General features: G+C 34.4%; 1 protein-coding gene across 3 annotated transcripts; it reads right to left on the bottom strand.

The window, feature by feature from the left end:
* Positions 1-221: 221 nt before the first annotated feature.
* Positions 222-17,034, bottom strand: LOC120253822 (N-alpha-acetyltransferase 35, NatC auxiliary subunit). 3 transcript variants are annotated; one of them, XM_039262042.1, is made up of 16 exons: positions 16,814-17,034; positions 12,211-12,278; positions 10,805-10,963; positions 10,559-10,726; positions 10,176-10,326; positions 8,956-9,035; positions 7,891-8,163; positions 7,646-7,789; positions 7,073-7,207; positions 6,865-6,963; positions 4,947-5,003; positions 4,664-4,865; positions 1,141-1,262; positions 983-1,051; positions 790-888; positions 222-706 (listed from the first exon to the last, which is right to left on the bottom strand). In XM_039262042.1, exons 1-16 carry the CDS (start codon positions 16,929-16,931, stop codon positions 467-469), a joined length of 2,184 nt encoding a protein of 727 aa, XP_039117976.1. In that variant the 5' UTR covers positions 16,932-17,034; the 3' UTR covers positions 222-466. The 3 variants fall into 3 exon arrangements, with proteins under 3 accessions (XP_039117976.1, XP_039117977.1, XP_039117978.1); XM_039262043.1 differs by having other exon boundaries at positions 12,211-12,270; XM_039262044.1 differs by lacking the exon at positions 16,814-17,034 and having other exon boundaries at positions 10,810-10,963; positions 12,211-12,270.
* Positions 17,035-17,726: the final 692 nt, after the last annotated feature.

The raw sequence follows: 17,726 nt of genomic DNA, 5'->3' as shown, positions 1-17,726 counted from the left end.
AATTATAACAAATTTTTTGCTAACAAAGCAGAGACATTTCAAAATCTAGCACTCACCAAACCTCCACCAAAACATGTTGACATAGTCCTGGATGCATTCAGATCATTCTGGTTTGCTTTATGTCTGCAGCAATATGTCAGAATTTTCCGCTGGCACTAGTTCAGACTTTGATTTCAGGACAAACAAAGATGCAACACAAATCGCACATCACCCCCATAAACTCTCGACAACAATTAATGATAATAATAATAATAATAATACAAGTCGGAAGACAAATGACTCTGGTAAAAGGTCGAATATGTATCTGTTGTAATGAATGGTTGAGTATGAGCTAAACTAAGACCCTACAAAATTGCAATCATATAAAATCTTGAGAGACTGATAATGTTACAACTGATGCAAATACTGCAGCATTGCAAATTTTCCTTGAGTACGGAAAAAAATCGGTTGCATGATGAGGTTAAGACTATGACCTTTTGACCACGGCAACCGCAAAGACAGGGTGATGGGTGAACTCAAATGAAACAATGAGGGATGGATCCCGGGTGCCGACTTTGTTAATGACATTTAAGGCTATCTTGTTGTGCTCGGCGACCTGTTCTATTTGCCGCAGCTCTTGCATTCTCTGTGGATCACTTGAGAAACTACCCTTGAGAGAAGTGGAAACCCTCTGAGCTTCTCTGAAGTAGTTATGCTTAATGATGATCTGAAATACAACAGATGTGGCTTCAAAGTTTGGTTAACCAATGTGTTAAAAAAAATTTCGTAAAACATCTGTGCAAAACTTACAGGTATAAGTGCATGCTTTGTTGATTCCTTGAAGAGGAAGTAAGATATTTGATCCGGAACATGAGCTTTCTGTAAGAGCTCAAAGTGCTGAATAAATCTCTGGAGACAACATAACATGGTGTAAGAATAGACAGAGGATTTGGGAAGACCCCGAATTCAACTTCTCTCATAAAAATAAGTATAAACTGGGCACCTCTTGTTCATTGTTGAAAACATTAGGCATCTCAAAGACCTTGCTTTCATTATGCAGGGCAGCCAACATCTAAGAAGCAAAAAAGTGCGCAACATCAGTATAATGTTATCCTCAAGATCAGTCAATTAATTAACTTCAATAAGCTAAAAGAATTTTACCATAGCAAGTCCTTCCGAAAGACTTAAATAGCACTTAAGTAACAAACACGAAGGTGAAGAAACTATCATGTCTCTTGTCAAATCCTTGGAAACATCTCGTTTCTTTTTACCTTTTTTTCGAGCTGACAAATACAAAGTTACACAAATGTCAAAAAAAATATCTAAACAGGTGAATGCCATTTGAAGATTAATAGTAACCATTTTCAGAAAACTTCATAAAAAAGCCACATGGAACAATCAATTCTATAAAATGATGCACTCAATACAGAACAGTCTGGATAAGATATTTCTCGTTATATTTTTTGGCAAGCATTTCATATTTTCATCATTGTTTGGGCCTCTTTGTGTAAGTGGGTGAAGTTATGCCTGTTATGTCAAATTATCTTCCCTACCAATCAGCAGGCAAAACTGAGGTAAGTCCTTAAACATGCAAACTGTCCTTAAGCTTTGTGAAAAGATACACTCCCACTTCAAGATTGATGTTATTAGAAAAGGTTTCATCACAAAAGGTCAGCTATAAATGAAAACAAAAGGCAATAACTCAAACGAAGGTTACAAATTTTGCAGAAATAAGTCATTCCTTATGCGACTTTTGATTTCAAAGTTTAGGGCAACATGTTCAGTATCATGCACAAAACACTAGTACCCAAAAACACCACCAACAACCCATAAACACTAAGATAATGTATGAAGATCTGTAGACCTTACCCCTTGTTAGTAACTCAAGTTCACAACACCACCACCCGCTGCAAACCTTACTCTCACTCAGCACCTCAAATTTGCAACACAACCAGAAGAAAACATAGAAACCCAGAACCCCAGATTGCTGATCTGAAGATCTGCATGTTACTCTCCCAGACTACTCCCAACAACTCATGCTGATTGATTACAGCAACTACAGAAGAGAGATAAGCAGGTTCTAAAGCTGAAATGCATACACACTCAGAAGCTCAAGCATTCCAGATCCTTCAGATGAGATCCTTCTTAGTTAACAACCCATTATGTAACATCAACAATCCAAAGCACTTCAACCACCACGCCCACATATGTGAAATAACAGGCAAACACAATCCAACTTCAGACAAAAAGATGTGAAAAATCCTAGTAGAGAGCACCCGATTCCCATGACATCTCCATACTATCATACCATTAACAACTGCTATGTAGAAGATAATACTCTCACAAATTTTTCAAAAACTCAGATAGTTTGGCCATTTCATCAAACACCACCTGACAGGGGCAGGCATGGTTGACCAAACCAAGCTCCTATTTTCCAAATGACACTGATCTTTCAATTTATGAAAAGAAAAACTCAGAAAGAACCAATTTGGTAAGACCTCCTATTTTTCAAATGACACTGATCTTTCAATTTATCAAAAGAAAAACTTAACAGGAACCAATTTGATAAGACTAGTTAACGGGTCTCATCGGGTTCAGTTAACCAGTTCTTTCAGCTTTTTTTTTTTTAAAATATATTTTCCACCAAACATAGCCCAAGGATTTCAATGAAGTTGGCCAGAGAGTGATAGAAGTCATTCTGAACCAAACATTATTCTTTTGCATTGATTGATTGCTAGTATAATAAATGATAATAAACAAAACCCTCAAAACATAAAAGTGAAAAGTCTATAGCAACCTTAGAAAGATTTCCAATGGAAAAAAATTCCAGTAAATAAACTCCAATGCTACTAGGATTGAATTGCAACTTGAATCGTTCAGATTGATCCAAGGTCTCCCCAAATGCAGACTCTTCCTGAGAAATATCAAGTGCGGTCAGTCATCAATTGTGAGTATGTCATCTGCAGTGATTTCCACAATCCTTTTCTTCGCATGATTGGTTAAACTTTCTAAATTCAAGTATTCAACACACCCATGCCATTAAATGTAACAGGCCAATACACTAAAATTACTCCATAACCTATCTATTTCCTCAGGTAGTCAACAATTGCATTTTAAACAGTGGATTCACCGTCACCAATCTACCTTAGACTGAAAAAAGTTATGTTCCAAGTTGCTACAAGATTACAGATCTTCTAAATAGGATCTATCAAGCACTCTGGTAAAGGCACGCCATCAATGGGGGGAGTCCTATACAAGTAAATGGCAAGGAATCAAACTTGCAGCCCATTAACTTAGTAATATAATCTGAAGACCTTCTTCCGTCATATGAGTAATGGACAGCATATTTCAACAGGTTAATCTTGAACTGCATATAATGAAGACAATGTGCTCTATAAAGCTTGATTTTGATTCTTAAATACTTCTTGAAATATCACTATCATCAACAGAAAGTGTGTTCAATTGTGAATAACCTACGATAACATAGTTTATCTCAGCCTGTTACAATCCCCCCAACAAAACAACCTCCAAAGAATAACGTGGAATATCAGTTTTTCCAAACCATTCAATTAAGTGAATATAAATAATTATTAGTAAAATTTTAAAATTATTACATTATTAATAAATATCAATCATTAATTGAAATAATATAAATTGCACTAAAAATATTCATTTCAATTAGTATTGGCTAAGTCAAACTTGAGTTAACCTAGTTTAAAGTTCCCTTCCAAAACAAATTCAAACTTCAGAACACCTAATCCAACTTATTCCTCCAATTTCCAACCCCACTCCAAGAAGTAACTTAGAGTAGGAACAGTTGTCCTACAAGGTTCAAGTAAACAAATATATACAATTGCTTAAAACTGTTCAAAATTTTACTACACTATTAATAAATATCAATCCTTAATTAGAATTATATAAAATTAACTAAAACTATTTATTTTAATTAGTATTAAATAACTCTAACTTAGGTCTACTTGCTTTAAAAGTTTCCTTCCCTCCAAAACAAAAACAACCTCCAAAACCTCATACTAAACTTATTCCAACCACAACCAAACACCACCATATTGAACATCGGGCATATCCAACCCATTTCTCTCCAATTTTAACACTCTTTGACCTATGTGCCATAGTTAACAAATCTGGACCAAAGCATCAAATATAAGACTTAGTAGATATATAGCCAACAGAACACCTTGCCTCGCCTTTTAACACTTCTCAAAGCCAACACATAAACTTCAGCTAGCCTATGACATAAGATAATGTGATAATTAGAAATTCATCATTTGAATGTTATGTACAAAGTAAATTTTTGCCCAAGACTAGAGAATTTATTTGCATAAATCAAGTTCTTTGCATAAATCATATCTAAGAAAGTAACTTGTACATAAAGAATAAAAATGAAATTCACCAAGATAGGGAAAAAAACGGGCAGCATACAAAATCTCAATCAGAAACACACACACACACACACACACACATGACACAGCATAAATATATCAGACAAAAAAAAAATGGAAATAATATACTAGATGCCATGTCTCAAAACATCTTGCATTTGTCATGATTTGTAAGGTATGAAGTCCTTCAGAGAGTCGTTTCAAAACAGGACTTTCAAAAAGATATATGCATGTCCACTATGAAAGCTAACCAAGAAAAACAAGTATAAAGTTCAAATTCTTACAATCTCCTCTGTTGGATAACCTCACTTGCATCTTATCCAAAAGCCTCATCAGAATTATATACAGATACCAGTAAACCATACAGTACTCGTTAGGTGAATAAAGTTCCAACTTGAATCCCAACATAAGAAACCGAGCAGCAATCCAATATGTTTGCTCCTCTGCCCAGGTTAAGAGATGCTTGGATACTTTCAGGCAAACATTCTGTGAAACCAAACAACTGTTGTCAAAATATGGAATTAACTTCCAAACAATGGTAATGCTTGAAAATGTAAAAGAAGGTACCTCATCAACCAATGCTTTTAACATATCCCCAAACTCTCTTTTCAGAGCCAGTTCCAACTGCAAAATAGCATCGGTCAAAATTAAATAGCAGTGGATATTCAATTTATGTAACACTTTTTACCATTTGGATAAGCAGTTGACTTTAGCGAAGATAGAAGAGTATTATACTTGAGGGCTCAGGAATGATAATAGTTATGGACAAGCAAAGAAATATGATTTTATTGCTATTTTCAAACAGCAACTAAGAGAGAAAAAAAAAACCATCCTTATGCGGTTTCTACTGAATAAAGGAAACTGAAATCAGATACATACAGTTAATATAAAAAGGAGTTGCCCTCATATATATCACATATGTTTCCAAGGGCAAATGAAATTAATTAAATGGCCTGCTGCTGCAACTAGTTCTCAAGGCAGCATACCCTTATTTAAATGGAATATTGAAAATTGTTGAAGTTTACAGTAGACGATAATAGCAAGAGCCCGACAAGACTTTGTATATGTAAGACAAAAGCAGATTTCAAAAAGCTTAAATTTAAGTAAACAATGAAAATTTCATTATTCTGAATTATTTTATAGGTTTTCATACTATACAAAGCATACTGGCATAATCATCATAAATTTCAAAAAGCTTTTGGTCCTGATACTTGAATAATTTGGTTTATGGAATGATCATATTAGCTGAGGCTTGGGTCATGGACTAAAAATGCACAGGAATGATGGCAGCAGCTTGGACCTAAAGATAAGGAAAGGAATCAAGCTTGAGCTTGAGCATAACCCTTGGGTATGTCACCCTCAGCTTGTTGAACCCAATAAATTGAACAAGAAATGGTCTCCATTTGTCAATAGAAATGCTCAATCTATAAGTAACTTCAATCAATTATAGGCATATACTAAAACTTAAGTCTTGGTGATGAATCAATCACATTCCATCTCTACGGGCATAAACAGGTGGCCATGTTTCAATTTTTCAGCAAATCTTAGAAGTTTAGAGCATGACATGAACATGTCTGACAAAATTTTGCCAGTTCAGCTTTTTTCATGAGAACAATAAGAATTGTAAGATACACAGTATGGCTGTTAAAACTAATGAAGGAATCATCCCTGTTGTTCTCTTAACAGTAATTAGCAGTTGCCTAAACTCCAAAGGAATGATTGTATGAACTCATCAATGATCAGATACTAAATGTAGCAAAAATATCATATATCAAGCTCTCCTGTTTTGGCCTGCTTGCTATATTTAGCAGTTCCATTTAAAATTTTAAAAAAAAAACTGTTCACTTACAAAACAAAATAAGTATTGGTTTGCCATGAGTCTCATGATCATATTAATTCATAAAAATAGCAAGGGGGTTGTTTCAACAACAATAATAATAATAATAATAATAATAATAATAATAATAATAATAATAAATCATGCACAAACACACAGCATGTTTATTAAATCCAATCTCCAAAATAATGTCAATTTACGTGCAATAAGCCATATGTAAATGTTGCCCAAATCCATAATTAGTTAACACGACCAGCTTCCCACTTTGCAGATTTAATACATAACAATCAAACAGATCATGTTTTTCTATGAAAGATCAAGTCTTTTGTGGTACAAATCACACATAACAGAATTGAAACCACAAAAAAGTAAACAAGCAGCACTAAACCTGAAGCAGTAAGTACCACTGCAAAGAGATGTTCTTTCTACGGCATATTCAGTAGAAAAGCAATGATGCATGTTATTAAAGAGAGAGATGCAGTATAATCAAATGTTTACAGCCATAGAAATGGCACAAGAAAATTCATCACAATGGTCAATAGGAAAAATACTTTATGTTTTGATCTGTAAAATATAAATTAAGTGTTCAAAACTCAACAACTGATATTAATTTGGCACAAGGATAATACTTAAGATAATTGTACCAACCTGTATAGAAAAAAGACTCCAATCTTGCAAAATTTTCCCAAGCTTTCGCCGCTGCCATGCAGCATTTGTACAAAGAATTTTAAGCAAGTTGACAACCAACTACAAGCAAAGTAGCAAATTGCCAAAGAACATAAGATATAAAGTCTAATCCATTTAATGGAAGCAGTAATTTTCCCTTCGCACAAAGACTACAACCAAAATTCCTCACCTGAATTAGCTGAACCACAAATTCATTTTTCTGAAATTCTGGGTCTCTTGCAAATGATGGTAAAGCAATAGCCTTTGAAATCACATCATAAAAAAAGTCCCGCCCATAAAGTTTCCCATCTTGAACCAATAAAAGCTGTCATTATGATCCCAGATAATATATCAGAAAACACTAGATAATAAACTGAAAGAATTAGTTAATATGCACAAAGTAGAGTTAGTCAAGGTGAAACAGACATCATATTACCATCATATAACTTTATTAACCAGATATTTCAGCAAAAACAAAAAGAAAAACAATATGATAGAAAGAGGAAAAAGTGAATAACCGTCTTAAAGAGCATGATGGCATATTCTTATTGACACTAGAAATCAAAATGATTTGTAAAAGTTGATGACAGAAAAACTTAGAGGGAAAGTAGTTACCACACTGCAATAAGCCGAATATCTACAAAGAATAATAATAAATATAAAAAATAAAAAGAAGCAAACAATTCTCTGGAATGGCTACAGAACTACATGTTCTGAACTCTAAACAGAGAAGAGAAAACATAATAAAATAAATTAAGCAGACCTGCAAATGAGCTCTTGCAACTAGATCTGGTTGAGACTCTTGAAATTGTACCACAAAGTGCAGCACATCTTCTAGCATCGGTTCCAAAGAAAAGGAACATATGATATCTAAATCATGTAGAAGCTTCTCAAAATACTCAATTGCCTGGAGGATCAAATTTAAAAGGCCTCCGTAAAACAATAGAAAACTAAATGATAATGTACAGTTCAAATGGCAGATCGTTAAATAGAATTTTAGGTGCTTGCCCTCTTCCAACTAAGAATTTGAATTGCACGTGGTGGAGTTGGAGCTGAATATCTGCTATTTAAGCTAGCATCAAATCCAACAGGTTGGCAACCTGAAGCAGTAGTACCTTCTTCAACATCATCCTGATGAGACACACACACATTGGACCTGAGGAATTCCTGGGACTTCGCAATGGAAGATAGCTCGGAAAGGCATAAGGCAATATGTTTTCTAGCCAACTCAAGGCCCCTTCCTTGAGATTTCCTCATGCACATGAGAACATGATAGAAGTGCTGAACAAAAATGGCCATGATAGTCAGCAAGATCTAACTTTGACCAATAGGTGGAATATAAGCTCAAAAGAAAAAAAATACATGAAACAATAAGTATGTTCTATCGGCATAACAATTGTGGTAAAAGAAATGATTTGCAGTGCAACATAAGATGGATAAAAGAAAATAAAAGACCGCAATAAAACTATAATTTTGATAGCTACAGGTAGACCTGCACCCATAGGCCCACCCAGGCTAGTCATTTTAGCAGGCACTAGTAAGCTTTTCAATTGCCCATAGAAATTAATCCATGCCTGAATCTACCTCCCAAGAAAAGATCATACCTGTATATATATTCATATGATGAATGTCTATATTATTAGGATTTAATAACATCCATCATTCTTTCCTTGATTTTCATAATCTAATGATTCATTTTCTTAATAAGATTGAGTTTTCTTATCAGGCTCTCATTTGTAATGTTTTTAATTGTATTTTCACGACAATTCAATTCCCCATCATGGGACATCGGTATCTTATGAATGTTACATTGCTATTGCATGCAAAATGCCTAAACAGAATTCAGCAGAAACATCTGTCAGGAATTGATATCAAGAAAAAAGGAATTCATTCAAAAGGGGGTATTTGAGAAGAGGTAAGAGAAGTAGTTATTGCACAATACAGAAATTTTAGACATAAAATTCAAGACAATATTCACAACTTATTAGTCAATCACAGACACATCACAATAAACAAGCAACTTGAGGTAAAATAAAGATGTAGATGAAGCAAATAGGAAATATGGGGTAAGACCTTACGAAAGCGTATGCGGCATAATAAAGCTCTGCAGTACCCATCTTCCAAATCAGGATTTGCTTGAAGGGGATCAATATCTGCAATGATGAAACACCATAATGACAAGATTTCCTGAAAGTTTTTGAGCTGTATACATCAAGCGGAAGTTAATAAATTTTCCATAGTGATTGATATTCTACAGATTTCACATTAAAATCAATTGCAAACAGACTTCAGCTTGTATATTCTTGTTAATAATCAATAACCAAAGAGCAAATCACTAGCTATATCTGCAAAGAAAAAAGGAAATCCAATGCATGTAATTTAACTTCAAATGGATAATGGTGTGCAAATACTATGATCCAACTATCACTGAAAAACTACGAGTAATGATGACAACAATAAAAGAACATGGCCGACGGAGACACTAGAGTTTTATAGTGTTAAAACAGTAATGCGTTAAGGTATTGTGCATTAGAGGATTAGATTTGAATATGATCACACAACAGATGCCAATAAAGTCATTAATTTTAAGCAATACATATTGTATTGCACCATAACCAGATCAGTTCCATGAACAGTCAAACATCAAAGGGCATCCATGGAAAGAGCTGGACCTTACTGCTAGATGAGAGCAACACAATCAACCAGTCTTGCACTGTTAACATCAACAGTCCAGAAATGGATGAGTATGAGAAGCCAAAAGCACATAAAGAACTACATATCACAAGTAACACAGCAGCATAGTTACCAAGTGGATGACCATAAAACAGCCCTAATGCATGAAATATAATAGTTCATCTGGACAAAGCAGCCTCGATCGTTTTTAATAACAGAGGTTGAATATCATGAATTAAATAAGAATATTATACATCATGGCAAGAATAAAGGCATTTTTGTAGAACAAAGGCAAATTTAAACAATATGGCATTCATTCAAAAAAAAAAAAAGTAATGTATGGAACTAGGTAGATATCCAGAAAATTACAAAAATTTTACTAAAAAATTCTACATCAGGAACAAAGTCATTAGGAAGGAAATAGAAAGGGTGACCAATCAAAAGATAATTTGATCTTTTGGGAAATGTCACTGGTTTATTTTGATTTAAAAGCATAACTAACAAAAGCAATAAGATTCTAAATTTCAAAAAAATTGAGGTTTGAGATTTTTTTCTCAAACAAGAAAAGATAAAGAAAAATAATCCAAAAAGAAAAGAAGTTTGTGAAGATATACAACTACCTTCTAAGACTTTCTTCTTATAATTAAGTGCTTTACAAGCCCGCAATTGACGAGAAATGGTTTCTTCAACTGAATTTAGAATGGATAGGCATTTATCATCACCCTCCCCTTTTAGAGGCAAACCATAAGCCATTGTGAATAAATCCTCTTCCTGTCAAAAAAGTATACAGATACAAACACATTTATCGACCATGTGAGGAGAAAGAAAGAAACCAAGAATCTAAAACTTGTGAAGTAACAAACGATTTTAAACAAAAAATTCCTCCTAGTAACTTTGCACTACCAGTAAAAAGACGAAAGAATCAACTTCTGGTGTTCATGCAGTATAGTATTGAGCAGTGACAAACTAAGTGAACATGAAGACTGTATCTGCAAAGAAGTACCTCATGCGTTCGCGCATCAGAGACTGTGGAAATGACAGCATTGCAGGTAGCACGGATGATCCTGCAATAGGAATGTAACAATACATGTGCAGATGTCCTTTCTATCTTCAGAAGATAAATGCAGGAAAAGACAGTCTGTGCCAGAGAATGACCCTTGTGCCATGTTGCCTGCCAACATAAATATCTTTCAATGTAGAAACCCTTGTTAAATCAGTAAACAGATGGGTATGACACCACAGAAGGTACCTCACATGCCAAAAGATGGTCCATGATATCAATAACACATTGCACATCAACAGTGCTATCAGAACTTAGAGGAAGAGGAGCAGTACCATTCTCTATTGCCTCATCCACAGACCTGTATCCATTACTCTCAATTCCAGCATCCATCTTTGGATCCATGATCTACACCAGTTAGATTTAATCATTGACTACCCATCTAAAAAGAAAAGAAACACAACAATGGAATTCCAGATATAATTGAAAAATATTAGTGCCTAAAACAACAATTATGAATTCAAAGTTTCAAACCTCACAAAGGCAAAATAAATAAATAAATAAATAATCAATAAGCAGGGAAACCCAAGAAATCAAATTCTGATTATCTACATTTTTGTTCATTTTGTAATTTTAATTCATCTCAAGTCTTGTAACTGTCTCAAATAGGGAAGGCTCATAACGGGAACCCAGCAATTTATTTGAATTGAAAGACGTAGTTTTACTGTGACAATTTCCTATTTTGTAACTTATTTAATGGGTGAAGTATAAAGTATTTCTAGGACGATTAGTTAACATATACATTGTCAAATGCAACATTTGTTCTATTCATAAAATCTTGAATTATCAGAAAAACATTTCAAAGGAACATGAATTCGTTTATGGTGAATCCCATACACAGGTCAACATACAAATAACGAATTTAAGAGTTAATTGAACAGCATGGTGATGATACTTGTTTGGGTCTGAATGCCAAAAACTTTTTGAATGCAACCACAGCCTCACCTTGGCCGACAGACACACACAGTCACTTTATTTAAGCCATATCTAGAAGAGAGAGCACACACGCACACACACATGGTCATTCTATAAAAGCTGAATCCAGGCTTATAACATGGATATGATCATTAGGTCCATTACAGCTCAACTTTTGGGCATAGCTTAGGTTTAAAGGTAGATATGAGACTTAGTTGTGTAACTTAATGATTATGTACAAGAGTGATCCTAGCTTGGCAATGTTATCCACACTTTTCAACCCAGACTTGGGCTTGGGGCCAAACCTAGTTACATCAAGACAATTACACAGAACTGAATGGAAATAAACATATATGGTTTTTTTACTAAATAAAATCAAACAAGGTCAGCTTACAAGGAAGAAGAATATTTACTTACACAAGAGGCTAGTTACAATATATTTCACTTACATTAAAAAATGAATGTCCAAATAACAAATCCAAACAAAACCAAAAGCCAATTAATTTCCAAGACATATAAATAGCAAGTACAAGACTAATGTTCATGATGATAAAATAATTTGCCAAAAAAATTAAAATATTATGAGTAAGTTCTATCTGCAATCTTGCAATCATACAAAAGTGAATTATATGAAGTTCCAATAACAATTACAGTGGAAAAAAGAAATAAGTACTAAGTACCTCCAAAGCAGACATAGCAGCAAAGAGACTGAAGTTTTCCCCATGAACAAGTTCCCCATCCTGAAGATCTATAAACATGAGAGATTAAGGAGAACGAATCGAGATAAATGACCTAAGTGATGATGCTTCTAGGAAAATCAAGAAATCAGCAGCCATAATTCCCATGATATGCACTAAATGTCAAACAAGTATATTGTCTATCACCACAATATGGAAGGTGGACTCAGGAAACTTGGATGCAATATCTCAAAATTACCCTTAAGTTCCTACAAGCCATAAATTTATCCTTTCTGTGATGCCTACATTTATAACCTCAATAACAGCACACTTTTTAGTCACCCTCAGTGTCTGATTTTGCTTGGTTGTGTGATCAGATAACATTAGGGCCACATTTTAGCCTTTTGTCAATTCAACATATGAAGCAGAAATCTCCTCAAAATACACTCTGCAAAAATGAATAAATAAATAATAAAAAGGGCTGCATCAAACAAAGATTGCCCAGCCAGTCTATACAAGTGCTGTCATACATAACACAAATGTGATATCCAGAACATTTACTAGTTGGACTGGGACAGAAAAATCAATAGCTTGTTGGTGGACCTCAAGTTAACACCATTACCGAGGTTGTTAAGGTTATGCTATTAGCACCATCATGATCAATGTGTGATCAAATAACATTAAGGCCACATTTTAGCCTTTCGTCAATTCAACATATGAAGCAGAAATCTCCTCAAAATACACTCTGCAAAAATGAATAAATAAATAATAAAAAGGGTTGCATCAAACAAAGATTGCCCAGCCAGTCTATACAAGTGCTGTCATACATAACACAAATGTGATATCCAGAACATTTACTAGTTGGACTGGGACAGAAAAATCAGTAACTTGTTGGTGGACCTCAACCTAACACTCTCCCGCCAAATTAATAAATAGGCTTCATAGTTCATTCTGGATTAAACCAATCAGAGATTTAAATTCAAAACAAACTGATACCTAGAGTTGATCCAGATCATTTTGTAGAAATTAAAAAAATATATATCCTAGAAGCTATCATAAACCTGCATTTGCTCACATTTTTTACTAGCACAATATATATATATATATATATACTTTTAAAAGAACTTCTATGATTGCATTTGAAAGTAAAACAAAATATTATTAACAAAAAAACAAATGGTACATAAAATTACTATACACTAAAACAAAATATTATTTGCACTTAAATTCAATGTATGATGGTGCATAAAGACTTGGATTATCGTGTCCACAATGAAGATGTGCTGCTATATTATACTCTGTCCTCACATGCAGTCAAACATTTTACTAATACCACTTATACCGAGGCCGCGGACAATTAACAATAACTCTAGTTATCATGATGAGATAGATTCCAATTTTAGTGGACATAACAATAAACAAAGATAGGATCGTAACCATCAAGACCAGGTTACTCACAAGGCATGATATTCCAAAGATCATCTGAATCATTTCGTTGATCAGACTACATTTCTCGGCCAATTCATCAATGAGGAGGCTTATGCAGCATGCATGGAAAACTTGCCTCACCAAAAAGATTTCATGCAATTAGCATAAGCCAATAAGGTCCGTCCTACTTATGCACCAATTGCCACTTCCATTTATCTTATCAAGCTTAAAAACAGCTTATATATGATGTACAACTTATAAAGTTAAACCTTCATCAATACTATCATCCTAATTTTTCACCGTTCTCAACTAAGGAGTAATCTCTAAAAATGCATTACTTGAATGAAGCATAGCCAGCATCTTGAACACATGGAATTATACCAAAAACCCAAACTCTGACCAAATGTCTACTGAATGAGCCAAAAAAAAAGCAAAAAAATTCTAAGGAACTGAAAGATTCAATCTATATCTTATCAGCAAAATTCGTATTGATATTAGAGAAGATATAATCTGAGGTACAGTTTTAGGTAAAGAATTAAAAATAACTTACTATATGAAAAGCACTAAAAACTAAGTAAGTAAACAACTATGCGAGTAGCAATTAAGATATCACATATAAATTAGCTTGATCAAATTCCAAGTCAAACAATACCAAATGGACTTAGAAAACATAAACTTTAGACCATGATATCCTTATATGTCATATTCACCATAAGCTAGATCCAAAGGGTAAAAGGGTACACAAAAAGAGAAATTGTTGGTAAAGTGCAGAAAATCCAAGAAAATAAAATCATAAAAGAACACAAAATCACCATAACATTGATAAAAAGGGCTGGCATAAATGGTTATGAAGGGGAGGATATTGAGACATAACAGCAGTAGAGATCTCAATATCTTGTGTTCAATTATCTTCCATGATGTGAAAGCCGGAATATTCACCATTCCTTATCAGCACATTGTGTGTTCTCATACTACCAAAATAAACCATATTTAGGGCGTGCTTGGTTCGCCGAACTAGGCCCCGAAGTGACTGAAGTGAAGAGTTCCGCACCACTTCGACATGTTTGGATCACAGAATTTATTCCTGAAGTGATGATTTTACACTTCCGGATGCTTCTCACTTCACCCTTTTGACTTAGGGGAAACCCCTGATCTGGGGTTCTCCTTGCTGCCTCCTTTCTTGATTCCATCCATGGAGGCAAGCAAGTGATGATGTTCATCATTGGAGTAGGGTTTCTTGAACACCTCCCTTCCCTGTTGGCATTCCAATCCTTATCAGCACATTGTGTGTTCTCATACTACCAAAATAAACCATATTTAGGGCGTGCTTGGTTCGCCGAACTAGGCCCCGAAGTGACTGAAGTGAAGAGTTCCGCACCACTTCGACATGTTTGGATCACAGAATTTATTCCTGAAGTGATGATTTTACACTTCCGGATGCTTCTCACTTCACCCTTTTGACTTAGGGGAAACCCCTGATCTAGGGTTCTCCTTGCTGCCTCCTTTCTTGATTCCATCCATGGAGGCAAGCAAGTGATGATGTTCATCATTGGAGTAGGGTTTCTTGAACACCTCCCTTCCCTGTTGGCATTCCAATCCTTTCCGCATCAACTATAGCGCAACAAACGACTTCTCACCCCCCAACCCCAAGCAAATTCACAAACATATGGGTCTATTGGGTAACCACTGCAGCCATGGATTGTTTGCTTGGGGGTGAATGTGCAGAAAGTGGAGATTGGGGAAGTCGGGCATGATCAGGTTCCTTGCATCTGATGTTTTGATGACAGATCTGAGCCTTGTTCTTTACTTTTAGCTTGATTTATTTTGTTTTTTCATGTCATTTTTTTTGGGTGATTCTTTGATTTCTTTTTTAGTTTACTCTCATTATCAAACCCTTCCATCTTTTATTTTGAGCATCTTGCAAATTAAAAATTTAAAAAAAAAAAGAAAGGCAGATAGACTTTGTTATGTCGAAAATATAATGTAACAAAGAAGGATTTCATGGCAAACTATTATAAGATTAAGATCCACATCTTTATGAAATAGTATTGTTGGGATCTTAATTATGTTTTTCATGCTATGTTTGACGAATAATTTTATCTCTTTAGAACACCAAATGATAATGTCTTAGCAGATAATGCCATATTTTAACTTTATAATTATAATTTTTAACATTCACAAAAACAAAACTCATAAAAAAATGACCGGGGAAAATATTTCACATCATGTGTTAATTAATATGTTAATTACACAAAATAACATGTTAAAACATTATTAAACCCTCCCAACAAATGCAAGGGAGTAGCTCTACCCCTACCCGAAGTGGTGTTTGAAACCCTACTTCCATGTTACCAAACAACAGAATCTGGTGGAGTCACATATTACTGTTTTTTATTTTCTTGATTTCCACCATCCAAAGACATGGTTACTGATGTAACACTTCCCCCTGCACACACTGAACTAGGAATTCCTAATTAAAGTTGGCACTTCCAGTGGACCACTTCCAAACCAAACACACCTTAATCTCGACAAAATCAACAAAAGCCCTTCCCTTATTAACAACAAGCCAATAACACTAACGGCTAACCTAACCATTCAATCAACATATTCACAACTGCAGATAAACAGCAAAAGAATTTGAGTAAATCCAGTCCAAGGTTGCCCAAATGAAAGTTTACGAACAGAATACATTAGCCACTTGAGCTATAGCCATTAAAACAGAGGAAACGATTTTCTAATTTTCCCATCATAGGAATGCGATGATAATTGCCACGAAAGGTCGCACATGAATCAATCTTACAAAAGTTTGATTTTTTAAGTGACTCTGAATCTAGCTGAACTCATTCCCACCAAACCCAACTTGAATAATAACATGCCACATCCATCTAATAATAAGACTTTTATTTTCTTCCGAAACTTCTCACAAAGAAATTCCAACCACATCGTACTCAGATTTTCTCCTAATTATCTTTCATATTACCAAATTAAACTATAAATCCAGCCGACTCTTCTACTTTCCATGTCCGTACCACCTTCCCCATCGACATCAATCAAACAAGCACAAAAAAAAGACACAATCTTGCTCTAGACAACGAAACAAAGAAATCAAGAGAAGAAAAAAAAAAGTAAAAAAGAACAGCAGGATCAGCGAAGATCAAGAACATCAAAGAAGACTCACCGTTGCACGCAGCGGCGATAAGAGGAGAAGCATCGGCCCACACAGTCTGATCACCAGAGGGTATGGATAGAGGCAAAGAAGCTCTGGTCTCTCTAGCATCGTCTCTTTCGTCCGCCATTAGAGGGTTTCCGAATCGCAGAGGAGATTTGGAGCCTTCGCTGTGGGAGTTGATCGCGAAGCTTGGAAAAAGGGTTTTCTTTGGAGGTTAGTACATAACAAGGGTTTTGCTATTTGCGTTTGAGTACATAAAAAGTTCTTATTTTATGTTTAGTAGCAGATGCAAATAATCATGGAGTTTTTTTAATTTTAGAAAAATATGTATTTTAAAAGGTTTAATTACCGTACAGGTCTTTATAATTGCGTATTTTTTATCTTTTTAATCTTTCTAATATTTTTAAGTATAATTAAGTCCTCATATTTGGTCGAGTTGGGTCATTCTAGTCCACAGTAATATTGTTGGTACAATTAAGTCCTTGTAATTTACACTGCTCATTTACACCGCGAACTAGAATGACCTAACTCGACTAAATATGAGGATTTAATTGTACCTAAAAATATTACAATGACTAAAAGGGCAAAAAAAAACATAATAATTAAACCATTTTAAAATGTAACTTTTAGAGGTTTTCAATTTAAAATCTTTAGAAAACAATAAATATAGTATGGGCATCTAAAAAAATAAAAATAAAAAATTTTATGCCAGAAGTGTAAGATAAGTCTACTAAAAATATTTAAAAATAAAAATTAATTGTTCAGAAAAAAAATAATTTATTCTATTTTTTTTTAATTATCATTTTAACCATACACTTTAGTTGAGTTGGCTGGTATTCCAGGGGATTTTATCAAAATAAATTTTGACATTAGATTTTGAATTTATAGAAGTAGTGCGAAATACCATCTAATACATGGAGCT

This window comes from Dioscorea cayenensis, unplaced genomic scaffold, assembly GCF_009730915.1.
Source record: "Dioscorea cayenensis subsp. rotundata cultivar TDr96_F1 unplaced genomic scaffold, TDr96_F1_v2_PseudoChromosome.rev07_lg8_w22 25.fasta BLBR01000218.1, whole genome shotgun sequence".
In the NCBI taxonomy this organism is placed as follows: Eukaryota; Viridiplantae; Streptophyta; class Magnoliopsida; order Dioscoreales; family Dioscoreaceae; genus Dioscorea; species Dioscorea cayenensis.
This window is presented reverse-complemented; position numbering and strand designations above follow the sequence as displayed.

What these genes read in the sequence shown, in the direction of transcription:
- LOC120253822 (XM_039262042.1), bottom strand. Translation starts at nt 16,931, where the DNA reads ATGGCGGACGAAAGAGACGATGCTAGAGAGACCAGAGCTTCTTTGCCT. An exon ending in TTTCGGAAGGACTTGCTATG is followed by an intron (nt 1,052 to 1,140) that starts GTAAAATTCTTT and finishes TTTGCTTCTTAG; the next exon opens with ATGTTGGCTGCCCTGCATAA. An exon ending in CAAAGCATGCACTTATACCT is followed by an intron (nt 707 to 789) that starts GTAAGTTTTGCA and finishes GTTGTATTTCAG; the next exon opens with ATCATCATTAAGCATAACTA.